The 17,801-nt window shown below is 42.4% G+C and overlaps 1 protein-coding gene across 2 annotated transcripts in view; it reads left to right on the top strand.

Annotated features, from left to right (window-relative positions):
- Positions 1–16,726, top strand: part of LOC308401633 (cell adhesion molecule DSCAM-like) — a 134,577-nt gene extending 117,851 nt beyond the window's left edge. The window contains exons 19-33 of one of the 2 annotated variants that reach the window (XM_080889931.1): positions 341–496; positions 591–724; positions 852–1,005; positions 1,174–1,291; positions 1,374–1,540; positions 2,011–2,109; positions 3,095–3,283; positions 4,055–4,345; positions 6,724–6,900; positions 7,251–7,281; positions 7,521–7,636; positions 7,716–7,865; positions 9,451–9,651; positions 10,067–10,369; positions 15,197–16,726. In XM_080889931.1, coding sequence (XP_080746057.1) covers positions 341–496; positions 591–724; positions 852–1,005; positions 1,174–1,291; positions 1,374–1,540; positions 2,011–2,109; positions 3,095–3,283; positions 4,055–4,345; positions 6,724–6,900; positions 7,251–7,281; positions 7,521–7,636; positions 7,716–7,865; positions 9,451–9,651; positions 10,067–10,369; positions 15,197–15,699 — 2,789 coding nt within the window. In that variant the 3' untranslated portion in view covers positions 15,700–16,726. Of the gene's footprint in view, positions 1–340; positions 497–590; positions 725–851; positions 1,006–1,173; positions 1,292–1,373; positions 1,541–2,010; positions 2,110–3,094; positions 3,284–4,054; positions 4,346–6,723; positions 6,901–7,250; positions 7,282–7,520; positions 7,637–7,715; positions 7,881–9,450; positions 9,652–10,066; positions 10,370–15,196 lie in introns of both variants that reach the window. The other variant, XM_080889930.1, reaches the window with a different exon arrangement.
- Positions 16,727–17,801: the final 1,075 nt, after the last annotated feature.

Raw genomic sequence — 17,801 nt, 5'->3', positions numbered from 1 at the left:
ACAGAGGGAAGATTTGTGGTTGTATTTCCTGTGAATATATAGCAGTATAGCAGTGAGCGAACCTGCAGTCTGGCTGGGCGCCATCAATAATTCACAGTGCAATAATTCCAGCGAGCCTCATTGCTTCAGCTCTGAGTGACAGGAGAGAAGATGAGAGTAGAGTAAAAATCCGAGTAATAATATAATAAAGTTTTGTCGGGTTAAAATACTTTATCTAAGTTTTATCACATGTGAAGGGGGATAGTTTTGTAACTTTTCAGAGCTGAATTAACTGCTCTTGCTCTACTCTGCCGCAGTTTATACATTCAGACTTATTAACATGTTTCTTTTTTTGTGTCAGAACTGGGAGAAATCAGAAATATGACCACCAGTCAGCCTTCTCTGGAGCTCGATGGTTTGGAGAAGTACACCAACTACAGCATCCAGGTGTTAGCCTTCACAAATGCTGGAGATGGTGTCCGCAGTGAACAGATCTACGTCCGCACCAAAGAGGATGGTATAAGAAATACCAGATAACTCCCCGTTGACTATAGTTTAGTTGCTCCTGGAAAATGCTTCAGTGTAAATGGCACTGTGTTGTTCCTCTGCAGTTCCTGGGCCTCCAGCAGGAGTGAAGGCCGCGGCCTCCAGTGGCTCAGAAGTCTACGTGTCCTGGCTGCCTCCGCTCAAACTCAATGGCATCATCAGGAAATACATCGTCTTCTGCTCCAACCTGCATCCGATGGTAATAGCATTTGTATACCACAAGATTTTCATGGTCTTCTTCAGTCTTCCTCACAAGCCTCTCTGCACTTTCTCATGCTGATGCTGCCCAGTGATACATTAATCCTTTCCGTCCCTTCGCTTCACAGGTGATGAGTGAGTTTGAAGCTTCTCCAGATGCATACATCTACAGGATCCCAAACTTGGTTCTGACCAGACAGTACAGTATCTGGGTGGTGGCTGTGACTGCTGCAGGTCACGGCAACAACAGTGAGAAAATCACAGTGCAGCCTCTGGCCAAAGGTACAAAATCCTAACTAAACTGGCCTTTTTTGTGTCATGTAGGAATTTTCCCACGGATTGTTTCTTTAAGTGGAATTGCATGGTTCCTTTAATAGTGGTGCTTTAATCACACAGAGCATAAACTTATAAGAAGACAGGAACAGTAACTTATTTTTGTGCTGCTTTTAGCTCCAGCTAGGATCCTGACGTTTAATGGGACAGTGACCACTCCTTGGATGAAGGACATTGTTTTACCATGCAGGGCGGTTGGAGACCCTCCTCCCACCATCAAGTGGCTCAAGGGAAAGTAGGTCTCACACAGACGCACAAACAAGCATGTAGTACTGGTCAGCAGGATACAGATAGATTATTTTCATGCCTTTTTCCAGCACCAATGGGACACCTACACCCGTCCTGGTGGATGGTCGTCGTATTGTCTACGGCAATGGCAGCTTCCTCATCCGTACAGTGAAAGCAGAGGATTCTGGGAACTACAGCTGTGTGGCCAGCAACAACTGGGGGTCAGATGAGATCACACTCAATTTGCAGGTGCAAGGTAAGAAATATTTATTTTCTACCTTTTATATACACACTCACTGGCATTTGGGTGAGGTACACCTGTTCAGCTGCTCATTAACACAAATGTCTAATCAGCCAATCACACGGCACAAACTCAGTGCTCAGGGTTTAGGCGTATAGACATGGTCAAGACCAAACCAAGGATCAGAACGGGGAAGCACCTTTGGGATCTGGTGAAACAGGAGATTCATGGACTCATGGAAGTGCAGCCAGTAAATCTGCAGCAACTGTTTAACGCTGTCATACCAATGTAAACCAAAATCTGTGAATCTGTGTCACGAAGAATTACTGCAGTTCTAAAGACAGCAAGGTGCCCAACCCAATTCCTAATTACAGTGAACACCATATAGAGTAAACTGACTTTTTACTTGCATCAAGTGAACCATGAGACACTTTAATCCAAGCGACTAACCGAGCATTGACCTTTGTTTGTCCTCATATCCACAGTACCACCTGATCAGCCACGCCTCACAGTGACCAAGACCACCACCACATCGATCACATTGTCATGGATACCAGGAGACAACGGAGGGAGTTCAATCAGAGGTGAGGGTGTCCAACATCCACAGAACATAACATGTGCACATACAACAGACAGTACAAGGAAGTGGATGGTCAACAACATACACCTTTATATAACAACAATTACCCCCACCACCACCACCACACACAAACTGTGGCCTGACCCCCATTTCTGCTGCTCGTGTCTCATTATCTGCTGGTGCAGCACAATACTGGAGTCCTAAAAGCCAGATTAAAAAGCAGCAGGGAAGATTAGGTCCTTTTAAGTGAAGATTAAAGCGCTCCATCTTAAAGAAAGTGTAATCACACTGAGACTAGTTGTAGTGATTTATCATTGCACATAATCGAGGGGCTCCTGTGCTCAGAGCTGGAGCCGTTAAAGAAGCTGTCTATGATACCTTCTCTGTGATATTTGTTTTGCTTTCCTGCACAAAGCAACAGCCATCACCAAAATACACACATCTACTGCAAGTTTACTGATGTCTGTTTGCAGGCTAGCATGCAGCCTTTTCTCGGGATCCTGTGATGAGCGGTTGGTCTATTTTTCCTCATCCTTTGACCACAAAACCTATAAACAAACTGTGATTAAATTTTTCAGCTTCCTAGCCGATACGTGCCAAATTTATCTGAAATAGTTGGACCTGTTTGCCTTGATTCACAGTTGAGATCCTTTATAGATGTTTAAGTTCTTCCGTGTCATAACATTTTTCGAAATTGTTCCAGGAATTTCCAGAATAAGCCTCTGTCTAAGCATTATTGAGAGTTTTCCTTTGATGATAAATGCAGGACCAGAAAACATTCTGGTGAATTAAAGGCTACAAATGTTTGTCTCTGTAAACAAAATACTTTCTTACATCCAATAATTAACTGTGGAGCCATAAATATATTAAAAAGGTAGGAACACAAGCTTACTATGTATTACTGGAAAAATATCAAATTTATTCGGACTCAGCTCACTCCAGATATACTGTGTCATGTCTTCATTCATACCTCTTTCTCCTCCTCGCAGGTTACATTCTGCAGTACTCAGAAGATAACAGTGAGCAGTGGGGCAGTTTTCCCATCAGCCCCAGCGAGCGTTCATACCGCCTGGAGAACCTGAAGTGTGGCACGTGGTACAAATTCACTCTGACGGCCCAGAATGCAGTGGGACCAGGGCGCATCAGTGAGATCATTGAAGCTAAGACTCATGGGAAAGGTGTGGAGTACTTTTTTAAAAAAAATATTATTTTTATTATTATTATTATTATACTAACAAGTATTAATATGCGAACAGCAGTGCTACAACATTGGGTATAGTTGACCAGGAAAGGGTGCTTTTAAAATAAATAATATACCCTAACCCTATACAACAAACTTTATGCCACACCTACCCCAAATTAGCAGTACTGGTAATTAATAACATATTTTTTAATGTTACTGCAATGATTAATGCACCAGTTAGGTGCAAGCTCTTTAATGAAAACTTTTTTAATGCTAAAATATAATTATTGTTGTTTTCTGTAATTTTTTTTTTCTATTTTACAAAAATGCAGAAGATCATATGACCAAATGAAAGTTATTTACTTATAATTTTTAGTTTTAAAACAAGTTTTTGATATTTGTGTTTATTGTTTTATTTGTGTTTAATAAATTTGTTATGTGCTCTGCAGTCAAAGCAAAAATAGTTGTTACAGTTTTCCCACAGAGAGAGGATTCATGAGCTTAGATGAGGGAATCCATATTTGGACAAGATGGTGACATTTAGCAGCTAATGCTAGCTAGCTTCAGTGGCGAGCTTGGTGCACCCACACAGTCATGTGTGGGTGCACCAAGCGGGCAGACATAGATATCTGCTAAATAGTGGTGAACTATATCTAAAATAATACTTAAGCTACTTTGATTTCAATCACTGATACTGACTTTGTTTTTCAAGGTCAGTTGGTATTTACTTGCAAAAGTTGTAACTTTCTTTCTGTATTCTCTTCAGAACCTCAATTTGCCAAAGAACATGAACTCTTCACCAGCATCAACTCCACGAGGGCCAGGCTCAACCTGGCTGGCTGGAATAACGGAGGCTGTCCAATCACCTCCTTTATACTGGAGTACCGAGCAGTGGACTTAGGCACCTGGACCACAGCCCAGCGCACATCGCTGACCAAGAGCTACATCCTGTACGAATTGCAGGAGGCGACGTGGTACGAACTGCAGATGAAGGTCACCAACAGCGCCGGCTCAGCAGAGAAGAGGATCACCTTTTCTACTTTGAATGCTGACGGAAGTGAGTTTGGATTTTAACAGTCTGCATGTTACGGATCTTTGGATGAATCATGGATGACTCAAGAAATCATAAAAATGTTTAAAGAAATACTAAAAATGTGAAAAGTAGATGGAAGAAATGTTATTAGCAAAATTGGGCTCTTACTAAAACGAAAGTCTGTTGGGAAATGTTTAACCCTGTCATTCTATTGCAAGAAACCAGTCTGAGCCCAAGACTACAGTATATGGTCAAACATACTTAGATGTTGATGCCAGATTTGGAACTTGTCAGCAGAGCGCTGGGGAGTCTTAAACACCATCAACACTACAGGGTTGAGTTGATCTGGTTGCTGAACACTTCCATGTTGCAATAAAACCATTTTTAATTGATCATGTAATATCTAGGAATGAAGAAATTCCAGAAACTAACTTGTTGCAATGGTGGCATCCTGTTACAGTACCTCACTCGATTCCAGTGAGCTCTTTAGAACGACCTATTCTTTCACAAATGTTTGTAAAGGCAGGCCATATGGCAGGGTGGGCAACTCCAGGCCTCGAGGGCTGGTGTGTCCTTGATCCAACACAGTTGATGGCTAAATGACCTCGTCAACATGTCCTAAAGTTTTCCAGAGGCTTGGTAATGAAGTAATCATGTGATTCAGGTGTTTTGACCCAGGGTGATATCTAAAACCTGCAGGACACCAGCCCTCGAGGCCTGGAGTTGCCCACCCCTGCCGTATGGCTTGGTGGTTGATTTTATACAGCTGTGGCAATAAAAACATTAAAATTAAAAGATTTAGAGGTGTGGTCCCATACCTTTGTCCGTATAGTGTATTTACAATGATTGCAATTAACAGTAATAATAATAGTAATTGTTTATTTATACAGAAAACTGTAGAGTGTTCCAGAGTTTGAAGAATATTTCCAATGAGCAGAAAAATTTGAAACGAATAACAAGGTATCCTACATGAAAAATACACAAAAATAGCTCATAATAAGAATCAAAATATATTAGCTGTTAAGAAGGGTCAAACTGTTAAAGGAAGACTTGAATCGAAGGCTGTTCTGAGCCGAGGAAACACTACAGCAAAAGTGTGATCCTTTCGTTGCTTCTCAGACTTGAGAGGTCTGTTCAGTAAAGCTTCTGTTAAATACTCTGGTGCTGTTTGCTGCTCGCAGAGTCGGCGTTACACCATAAAGTGCCATTCTGCATTTCTGCCTACAGTCGAGAATGTATTTTTTATTTAGATTGTCTGTCCCACTGTTTTATCAGCCTTTGAACAAGGCTCAGTAAGAGAATGGGGATGGTCTTCTGATTCTCCATGGGCTGTGGCGTCGCTCTATTTGCCTTGGGCTACAGATTGTGTCAGTCATGCACAAAGGATCTGTGAAGAAGGATAGGAACTTGTAAGCACTGTGCTCTCCAGACGGTTAACTTATTTCCTTTGAAGAGCTTTGCTGAGATGTGTAAGCTGCCTGTAAGGGTGTTATGTGTGCGTGCATGCATGTATGTGAGTGAGTGTGTGTGGGACACAAGTGTGTGTGGATGCTATTGTGAGTGTGAGAGTGGGTCTACAGCTTAATGCAGCTGCTGAGAAGCAGTCCTGCGGACTTAACACCACATATTCAGTCTGCTACAAACCTGGTTCCCCATCATCCCCCCACCAGCTATGGCAGATGGCTGCCCCTCCCTGAGGCTGGTTTCGCCAGAGATTTTTTCCTGTTGAAAGGGAGTTTTTCCTTCCCACTGTTGCTAAGTGCTTAATCAAAGCAGTCATTTGATTGTTGGGGTTTTCTGTATTGTTGTAAGGTCTCTACCTTACAATATAAAGCACCGGGAAGGGACTGTTGTTGTGATTTGGTGCTATATAAATAAAAATAAATTGAATTGAACTGAAAAGGTTTTGAGACCAGGAAGAAAATAGTTTAACTAATAAATTAAGACCAGATGAAAACAGCTACTTCACAAACATAGACAGGAAATGGACAAGCTGATCCAATGTTGCCAATGTGCATGCCGTTTAAAACAGCACCAAAATGTCACAAATACATATATTTTTGCAAGTTAAAAAGTGTGCAAAGGTTTGCAACCATGTTAACCAGGTTTAAATCCACCGACTGGTCATGTGTACTCGAGTCTTCTCTTGGGGTTCGGCTGAATCCTTTGTGACATCCCAATAAAGAACACGCATGTGGAAAAGCAGCATCCTAAGAGAGAATCAGCATCTTATCATCCCTGTATTCTTTAACTGTGTTGCATAAAAGCTTATCTTCAGTGTTTGTCTTGCAGGAAACCATCAACAGCACTTTGTTGTTGTAGAATATTAAATGTTTTTGAAGATTCAAAAGCAAAGTATTTGAAAATGTTAACAAATGTTGTTTTTTCACCCTCCTTTCAAGGCACCATCCCTCCTCTGCTGAAAACAGGAGATCCCATCTCAGACAACATGTCAGGCAGTGGAGGTCTGAAGATGGTGGTGACCATCACCTCTATTCTTGTGGTGGCTGTGCTGGTTTTTATTATGCTCATGGTGCTAAAGAGGAGAAGGCGGGAGCAGAGGCTCAAAAGACTCAGAGGTGGGTTGTAGATTAAGTTGTGTTGCTTTTATAATTTGTATGAATTTGCATTCTGTTTACAGTGTGAAGTGTAAATCTGGTCCATAAACCCAACATGTCTGTGTGCAAACCTGATCTCCATTACACAGATAAGCACTCGGACAAAAATGTGTTGTGTAATTAATCTTAAATGTAAAACTTTAGGCTTAGTTTGCCTTTAAAATGAAGAAATTGCCTCTGTGAGTATTTTGCACCTGGCGCCTTTCTGTAAGAGTTGTTGTTAGTGATTGTAGACTCTTAGCGCTGCTGTGGATTATCAACTAGGACAGTGCTATTATAGTATATTAACTGCCTCTTTGCTGACTTCACAGATGCCAAAAGCCTGGCAGAAATGCTGATGAGGTATGTGTTCCTAATTTTAATTTATGCACACAGCTTTCCTTTGAGCGGGGAACATAAATCACTGTGTAGCCCGGAGTTACAGTGCCCATCAGTAAGAATCAAATATATCGCATGCACACTGTCCCTCCTGCTTTCTTACAGCTACTTATCAGCTTAAATTAAATTGAATTAGCATTTCTGCAATATAGTGCAAAATCACAGCTGAAAAGTAAGGATTTTTTTCCTATTAATCTCCTCAGTAAGAACACCCGGACCCCTGACACAGTGAACAAGCAGCAGCAAACGCTAAGAATGCACATCGACATCCCCAGAGCACAGCTCCTCATCGAGGAGAGAGACACCATGGAGACAATCGGTAAGGCCCTCAAAGTCAGACTTGTGCGTCTAAGTGTAAAATATGGACGATACTTAAAGTCTTTTCCTCCGTTTTGCAGATGACAGGTCTACCGTGCTGCTGACAGACAATGACTTTGGGGAGACCAATAAACAGAAGTCCTCCACAGTGACCCACACAGTCCACTACCAGTCTCTGTCACAGGCCACTGGACCGCTGGTGGATGTGTCCGATGCTAGGCCTGGAACCAGTGAGTCCCACCACCGTCAGTGCTCAACATTTATTTCCTCTACTACTAATAATACTAATACTACTGCAAGTGCTGTGCTGTGCTTCTAGCATACTGTTGAATACTGTCTTGTGGATAAAGCAGTAATATTGTTTTATTTGGTTGTTCTGCAGCTTCATCTTACACCATAAAACACAAACAGTAAAAGCTTTTCAGTGCAAATCGCGCTGAAGTACAGTACATGCAAAGCAAATGGGTTTTCTAGCCGGTCTGAGTTTAACAGTAGGCAGCTCACGTGGAGTATTGTACCACCTTTCAGCAGTGAGATGACAAAGCACAACAGCTGGGCTTCTGGTGTTTGAGTCCCACTGAAGCAGAAGTGATGAAGAGCTGTTATCTCCCTGCCTTTTCTTGACATATTCCCATCTGACTGCCGTGCTCCAACTGGCCAGCTGGACCCGAGTACAGACGCAGACCTCAATGCACACACTTAGTGATGTACCAAAGTGATTTTGTGCAGAAAGTTAGCTGCAGATGGATTCACCTAACAATATATTGTGGTATTTGTAACACCGAGTCACGCGGTTCATTTTGTCCTAATTAAATGGCTTAAACTTTAAATTATTCATTTTACAACAGGCTGTTTGAAATGTAAATCAAAACTAAATGGAATGATTATATTCTACTTTATAGTAGAAGACTCAAGGTGCTGAACTGACAGGGTGAGATAACCTCCCTCTCCAAAAGTACAGCAGCAGGGTTCTTGACTGTAAAAAATATGACTGTAATTCATCAGAAAAGTTCTTAATTTTCATTAACATGTGCTTTTTAGCTTTACTTGATATCTGCCAACACATAAACAAGACATAAACAGAACAACAGCATATCTGTGCTCACATAAAATTGAAAACATGGGCACGAGTCCAATATTCATCACAGTCAAACACACGCATTTGCAGTCATTTTTAATCAAACAGCCACACGATTGGGTCGTTTAATTTGTCCGGTGGGGCATGAACCCAGATGCTGACTCTGCTTTTTTTTCCTCCTCCCTGCTGCTGGCCAAACACCTCCATCATTTATCCCCCCATCCGCACAGATAAAATTACAGCCTGACCTACTACAATTACCAGCACTATTCTTCTCTGCACAGATCCAATCCAGGCCTTTTTTAAAGACTGAATCTGCCCAGCAGTGAATAGACCAGTAGTCTGTCTGGGTCAGGGTGATAGGTGACGGTTTGTGTGTCTGTCTGCAATGAGACAATTGGATTGAGTGTAATGTTCAGTTCTCTTAGAGAGAATAATTGTAGCTTTACATGAAAGCCCAGCAGGAAACGCACATATTCACTTTTTAAATCCCTGCACAGTTACGGAAAAAATGTGTTTTTTTGTTCGCATCCATTTGTCTCGTGCCTGTCATGTGTGGTGGACTCTGCAATGGTTGCTAGGACTAAATAGATCTATCCATGTCATTTAACAATTATTTATTAGATAACTAATAGTTAAACTAAAAAATATGCCTTTTGTTGTGTCAGAGGACTTTGGTGGTTTGAAAATTATTACCTGTGTTCATTAACAGTGCGACCCCCTCTGTCCTTACTTAGATCCCACTGCCAGACGCACTGCCAAAGCTGGTCCTGCCGCAGCACGGAGCCGATACGCCAGCCAGTGGACTCTGAACCGGCCACACCCCACCAGCTCCTCACACACCCTGACCACTGACTGGAGACTCCCCACTCCGCGTGCCACTGGATCTGTGGACAAAGAGAGCGACAGCTACAGTGTCAGCCCCTCACAGGATACAGGTAGAGCAGTGCTGTCCAGAAACAACATGGACTCATATGTAGCCCTTGGTAGAATTCAGGGTTTAAAGTTGGAGGAGGTGACGGAAATCGTGTTGCTGTTGGGAGATGTTCAAGTGTGAAGAGTCAGCATGAATATCACGTTGGCTTTTCTCTGCAATCCAAATCATTTGGGCTGCAGTTTTTTATTCCAAACTGCAGTTTTGGGGCGTACTCTTGGCTGAAGATTGCAGGGTACAAGTCCAACTTGAACCCACGCATTTTTTATATTTAAAACACATTAAATAATAAATAAACCTGAAAAGCACAGGAAATACGGCAATAATCCACATATATGATAAACCGTAGCTTTTCATAATACACCATTCTTTACAATAACTAAGCACGTGCTATACGATGTGTGACTTGTGACCCTCAGATCGCGCACGGAGCAGCATGGTATCAACAGAGAGTGCCTCCTCCACCTACGAGGAGCTGGCCAGAGCCTATGAGCATGCCAAGATGGAGGAACAGCTTCGCCATGCCAAGTTCACCATCACCGAGTGCTTCATCTCTGACACCTCATCTGAACAGATGACAGCAGGGACCAACGACTACACCGACAGCCTGACCTCTAGCACACCGTCCGAGTCGGGCATCTGCCGCTTTACCGCTTCTCCGCCCAAACCTCAGGATGTCAGCAGGGTCATGAACATGGCCGTGCCCAAAGCGCACAGACCTGGTGAGGATGTGGTGTTTGTCACGCCCAGCGTACACACAGTTCGTAGCTGAACCACCCTTTCTGACAGTAAACTGCATTTAGATGTACAGAAAAGCTTCTATATTCGTCTTCTTCATTAGGAAAACTAGTTGAGAGAATTTAACCAGAAATCTAAGACAAAAAATGTGGGCAGCTGCAATCATTTATGCCACATGCTTGAGACTGACTGGGTTGCTCATCTGAACATAGCTTAACAGATGTTGCAGAGATCCATTTGCTTTCATGTGCACCTCTCTCACCTGTGTGGTTCGCACAGGAAAATTTGAGCTACTTCTTCACCAACAATGTGAGCAAACATGTCCTGGAAAGATTTTTGTTCTCCTGTAGCAGCCAACACGAGCTACAACAACACGAGCTACAACAACACGAGCTACAAGCCGACAGGCAGGTATAGTTTTGTGTAATGGGCAGAACAGCTAAATCACATTACATTAAAGATTTTCTCTAACCTCTCTAGTCTTTCAACAAAACCAGTGACTTTGGTCTCTTTGGTTTTTAAGCTGTTTTGTAAATGACCACATATTATTCTGCAGAAGCCGGTCAGTTCACTTTATGGCCACCCTCTGCTTTAATTCAGCTGCCATCAGCTTCCCATCCTAAGGATGCATCCCCTTAGTCTTCACCCAGCTGGTGCTAAGGTATTGTCTCATTAAACCAGTACAGAGCTCTTTACAGGCCTCCTGGGAGAGTAGCTCCTTGTTTTGGCAACTTTTAGGCCCTTAACAAAGCAACAAGAAGAATTCCAATATGCAGTTTTCCCTGCTGAACCCCGGGGAAGCTCGTCATTGTTAGAAAACAAAAAAACGTTTTACTAGTAATTGATACGTATGTTTTGTTGTTTTTTTTTAAACTGTGACTCCAAAGTTTTTCATTACTTCTGCAATTTGAGGTAGACCTGCTGTGCTGTGCTCTCTCCTCTCGGTTTGTAGTCTTACCTTACGTGACCCTCTGCTCCTCCTGGGAGATTTGCAGCTCAGTTACAAGATCTGGCAGTCCCGCTGCAAAGCTGCTGGCCACACACAGAAGCGCAGACATTCAAAAACACACACATGTATTCACAGCTCTTTTGTCATCCCCTCTGATCTCTGGGGCCGCAGATAATTAGCAGAGTCGAAGGTGTTTGGAAATTTAGGTCTGTGTTGTTGTTATTTTGTTTCTCAACAATAAGCATCCCAGAATCTTCAGTTTGACCTGACTGGGTTGAGGCCTCTTAGGCTTCATTATGTTTGTAACATTTATGCACAGGACGGCGGACTCGTATCACCAGTTTAGCGGAGAGAGAGGTCGGCTAAAGGCTATCAGTCAACCTAATCTCTATTGCCTATTGTCACTCGGCACAAAACGGCTCTTTACCGCCACACTGGAGACCTGTCAGTGTGATACCAGACTCTTTTCAGGCTGGTGTGGGAGCGCGGAGTGTTGAGACCCTGGTGTCATTTACATTAGTAATTGACACCAGGTCTGGTAGGTACGGCTTTTCTTAGCTGTATAAGCATTGTGTATTTTGCTGCCTTTGCAGTTAATGGACTATAAAATGACTACATGGTTTTCTGGAAGTTTACAGTTAACAAAGATTTATCAAAGCTCTATTTATTAGTAAGTTGTCTTGTAGAGTACAGAGAGAGAGAGATGCAAAACATTAACCAATCTGGCCAAAATTATTTAGAAACATTGTATGCATATTACTGTTGAATATGTGGATGCAGGATCTCTGTCACCCAGGTCACGGTAGTCCTGAGAGCTTGAAAAAAGAAGGGAATGGGCCTTCTTTTATTTGTGATGACGTGTCCCCCTCAGGATCATCTCCAAAAGGAGAAAGTCCCCAGAAGACCTTCCTGGCCAGTTACCTGGGACTGAAAAAGCCTCTTGAATGAGAGTTTAAATGTTTTCAAAGACCAACAGAAGTCCAATTACAGGGAAATAGTGCTATCCAAAGCACAGGTGAGCATGGAAACTGGATGATAGGCGTAGTTCATCACTTATGGTGTGCACTTGCCCAGGACCGCTGCCGTATTAAACTTCTTAAAAGACATTTTTAATGCCATGTCATGCTTGCTTCTGCAGGTGTAGCCATACAGACGTGACAGCAGTATCGATCTTTCCAACAAGCTCTTAGAAGAGAGTGACTTTCCCAAAATGCCAGACAGCTCATTTAAAACATCTCCACACTTGTAAATTCTAAAAAATACAGACCCAGTGTGGAGGTTGTTTTGCTTGACTGTGGGTAAATGACCTGACTTCAACCCTATATTTGTCTCTATTACACCTGAGTGACATGAGCTCACCTAACCTGTCCATGCAGGGGTCAAAGGTGCTGCTTTCCACTGGGCCTTTGCAACAAATCCTCTGGATTTACGGGGCCATGAGCAGCAATCGTCGCACAATCAGCTTGTAAATATTTTGCGCGTAGCTCTTCCTTAACGACACACATAATATCCTTTGCAGAAGACTACAGCGATAAGGCAACAGACACTTGCACAGATTAATGTGTTTGGCAGAGAGCTGCGGTTGTATCGTGGCTACACATAATGCCCCATTACTGAACGATCGGAAATTTACTGGCTGATGAATTTTCAAACCACATTTCTAATGAGCCCCCACGGAATCACTTAAATCTATATTTAATTCAATCAACACTCCTCCTCATTCATCATCTTTGGTGGCACTAATAGGGCTTGTTATGAAACACAGTAAATTATTCATTCTCCCCGTGAACCCAGAAATCCATTCTCCAAGGTCACGTTGGGCTGAAAGTGCAAACATGACCTCGGCTAATGCTGTGCAGGCAGGAAGTGTGGGTCTACATATAGCGTATACTTCTGTGCATGTGTGGGCCGAGTACATGTGAGTGTGTCAGTGTGCGTGGGAGAGAGAGTGCATGCGTTGAAAATGTTATTTTAGCGTTAAATTGTACACGTGTTGAAATGTTGATCCCTGCTCCCGTGAAACATAAACGCTCCATGACTAATGAAACAGTGCAGGTGCTGCTCAGCTCATCAAGTGTTCAATCTCGCCGCAGAGCACCCAATCTGGTAACCTGACGCTCTTTTGAGATTGGCTTGTTTGCTGTGTTAAACATGTAATCCACTCAGTAGAATGGATACAATAGCAGTAAACTCGCTGAACCCAAAGCGCCTCTCCTAATCCAACACCTCACAGGATTATTTAACAATTGACAGGACAGCATTTAGTCAAAGTTTATCACTTGGTCAAGATATTAAATCTGACCTGCTTTATGTGTCCACAGGCCTTTGAAGGTTCTTCTCATTCCTGCAGTGAAACACTGAGAGAAAAGTGCAAATTGACAAATGAATGAATGTCATACATATATGCCGGTGGCAGAGACAAAGGCCATAACTCAGTTTCATCGCTTTAAGAGGAGAGAGCCACTGCATCACTGCATCCGTCCCTGACAGTGATAGCAAAGTTAACACTGTAATATTCATTTTCCTATTACATTATCTCCTGCACTCTTTTCCCAATACCAACTCTTAAATTAAATAGATTCACAAATAGCGAAGATTGGTATTACATTAAAATAATAGTCGTGAATCATAATCCCGAGAGGGGCCCAAGGTGAGAAAATGTACCGGCGTGAATGTGAATTAAATATAGATTTCTTTTCCGGCTCTGTGCAATTAATTTAAACTGAGGGGAAGGAAGAACAAGCAGGGAGCCCAGAAAGTAGCTTCACTGTTTCAGGGCAAGCAGAGGCATCTCTTAAAATCAGCTTATGTTAAATGATATCTCAAAGATTTCTTTATTTCCTCCTCACTGAAGCAGTGCCTTAGATTGATTTAAATACCCCTGATAGCTGACAATAAATAACGCTTCCCAAATCGATGTCTTCAGCAAATCAGCAAATGACCGCGTGTAATCTTGTGATGAAGAAGCCAAGGAGAATTATCACCCGACTCTATTGCCAGTAGCTCTGCAGAGCATTTTAATGGCTTTCACCTCATTGCTTTGGTTTATGGTGCATAACATAACTACTCATTAGTCCCACTGGTCTTAGCATTTCCTCCAGACACAGAAGCTAAATGATTTAAAAAAAACATCCTGACACCCATTATAAACTGTCTCGCCCCCCAAAACCGTTAGAATCTATGTAATTGAGCATTTAGCAGCTAGAGATAGAAAAGACAGATATTTCCATCATGGGCAGAGAAAAAGAAAGCTACCCAAGGTTGGTAACCCCACTGGCAACCTCCGGTCTCTAGAGAAGAATATGCAGATGGTGAGTAGTTGCTGAAGTTTTCTGGGTGAAATTGGTCACAGGAACCCTGGGTGCTGCACCTTGGTCTCTACCAGATTATTTGCATGGAAAACACAGATTTGTCTGCAAACACTCTCTAACTAACCACCTAGCACCAGCCAGACTAGGAGAACAATTCACCTTCACAGCCTCAGCACTGAGACCAACATGATTCAAAAGGTGCAACTCCATTGCAGTCCTCACTTCTTCATTACTGCTTTGTGAGTAAGTGACGAAGGTGTTTTCCAGACATGTCAGTGTCTTCAGTACAAACTGTGGGCAACTGCAGCAATCTGCAAGCAACCAAGCAACCTCAAGGAGGTTTGGGTGTAGCGCTGCATACTTCTTTGTGACCACTTTATAGTATTAGCAAGCATCCTCCTGCTGTGGTTTCTCATTAACCAGTGGTTGCCATGCAGTCTCCAACTGGTCTTTAGGCCTCTGTGAGTGGGACATTAGTTAGTTTCACAAACACCTTAGAAGCTGACAGCATTTTTAGTCTTTTTGCTTGTCTCCTGTGTGTCACCTCCCAGGAGGAGAGCTGGTCCACTTGCCGCCTTACCTCCGTATGGACTTCCTGTTGAACCGCGGCGTGCCTCTTCCAGCCCGAGGTGGGGGCGTCAGCAGCAGTAGTGGCAGCAGCAGCAGTGGAGGTGGTGCTGGAGCAAGTGGAAGTGGTGCCGGTGCTACAGGGGAAACAAGAGGAGGCGGAGGAGCCATGGGTCAGACCTGCCTGGAGCCCCAGAGGAGCCGTACCCTGAAGAGGCCACCTCCCATGGAACCCACCCCTATGGAAGTGCCCTCACCCAGGGAGGTTCAGCAGTGGCAGCCAGGAACTGCTTCCACCCTCCCACACAGGGATGTCCGGGAGAGGGGAGAGGCCCGTGGTGAGGTCCGGGGAGAGGTCCCTTCCTCAGGAGATCTAGCCCAAGCACAGGCTGCCAAGCTTAGCACCTCCCAGGAGTCACTGCTGGACTCCAGAGGACACCTGAAACAGAGCAACAACCCCTATGCCAAGTCTTACACTCTGGTATAACACTGGGACACAGAGGACTGCTTCAGACAACAGGACTACTGCAGACACACTGGAGGAGGAAGGACAAGAGGCAGACGAAAGGCACAGGACGGACAGTTTTCCACAACAGAAATTGTTGTATATAGAGCTGTTTCTGACATGCGTCTGAAGTGGATGCTTTTCTTTGAGTCTGTCTTTCTTTCTTTCACTCTTTTCTTTGTTTCCTCTCTCGCTCTTCTCTGTTGCTTTCACACCTTTCATTCTCTCACGCCTCGCTCCTCTTCTGATGAAATTTTCTCTCACAGTTTTTATTTTCTACTTGAATATTCTTTTATTCTAAAGTGACAAAATATGAGGATTGCCAAAATGATTTATTTAAAATTTGAGAAAGAGAAAAAAATACTATTGAATTTATATCAAGGACAATTATAGTCATTATTAATATTACTATTATTATATAAAACAGAAAATATTTAAAAAAGAAGAAGGGACAGGGAGGAGGACTCTGCAGGAGAACGTTGCTTTCTTAATTTATTTTTGTTTTATTGTCGCAGTGTGATGAAATCTGTGGTTGGGAAACTGAGGGGGTTTTTAGCACTACAAGGAGCCAACAGAGGAGAAGAGGAGAGACCCCAGACGTGACCGCCAATGCTGACCAATCGTAATGTTTTTCAACCTTTCTGACGACTGCATGGCGACTGATCCAATGACAATTAATAGGAATGGCTGGACATCCCAAAAAAAAAAAAGAAGAGACAGAGAAAGAGAATTTTTGTCACACTATGAAATTATACAATGTGAATATATATAAAGAGATCACTTTTATTTGTGGATATTATGGGGAAAATGATTTGGTTAATAAAGTCCTTAGTCATGTTTGCACACATCTGAGTTTGATTTATATTTCCAAAGATCAATATCCCTCCTTTTTCTTTAACCTGGTTGTTCTTATACTTTCCACCTACTTTCCTAATTTACCAAAAAAGGGCAGCCATATCTGGTAATATCTAAAAGAGGTTTGATCAATGACCTCCTGATGGCTGCAGCCTGATTTTCTGCATATTTAACATCATTTTGACAATCTTCAAAGTTTTTTACTTTGAAGATTGTTCCTGGAAATGCATTAGTGTGCAAAATCCAAACACTAGTGCATCCAAAATAGATTAATAATTAAAAAAGTAAGCTTTCCTTTACCTTTTGTTTTTTGTTTTAACTTTGGTAATAACAGCTTACAGTTAATGAAAATCTGAAATCCTGTATCTTAAATTATTAAAATGTTTAATTTCCAGTGTGAGTAAATTACTATTCAGACAGTGCAAATACCTTGTATCACTATAGTTCAGTACACACAGCTGTCATTGGGGAACAATGCATCGAAGCCACAGAAGTTGACTGCTGAAAATATTAATGGAAAGTTGACTAGAAGTGAAACGTGTGGTAGGGAAAGGTCCACCGGGTGCAGGGGTGTTTGCAGCCGTGACAAGATTGTCAAAAAGAACAAAACTGTTCCACTTGGGAGAGCTGGAAACTGAACACAACGCACACAAAAGAAGAGACTATCACAACTAACCAGGAAGTAACAGAGCAGAAATGCAGACTTTACACAGAGACAAAAGGTAAACAGACAGAGACGGTGACAGGACTGAGAGAGGCAGGAAATACACAAACTAACAACTAAAACTGTCAAAGAACTAAAGGCACAGATAACTGAGGTAAGGAAAGCAAACTGCAATATAAAGAGAACAGAAAACAACATTACAGAATAAGATTGATGAAAAATACAAAACTAGAGAAACTAAACATCTCAAAACTCAAAGCCACAGTCCAAGACCCACAGAGGTTGCATTCGAGGTGTATGATCTGTCAGACATGGTCTAGGCTTCTGGCTGGAAGCTGTGCAATATCAAACCCGCAACTCCTCCCAGAGTTAATTTATTTCGTTTGGGGATAGTTGTAGTTTGGGAGTTTGTAAGATATTTATATAGCCATCGCCATTTGAGGAAAAGACCTTCATCTAAAAAGCTGCTGGCAGTACAAAATATAATTAAACTGTAAAGGAAAAAGTTGAAAAACCATTAACAAGTAAGTAGGAGATGAAAGGTTTAATGATATCTGGAAAACAA

This window comes from Rhamphochromis sp. 'chilingali' (assembly GCF_963969265.1).
Source record: "Rhamphochromis sp. 'chilingali' genome assembly, chromosome: 8".
Classification (NCBI taxonomy): Eukaryota; Metazoa; Chordata; class Actinopteri; order Cichliformes; family Cichlidae; genus Rhamphochromis; species Rhamphochromis sp. 'chilingali'.
Note: the sequence above shows the minus strand (reverse complement) of the source record. Positions and strands in the feature narration are given on the sequence as shown.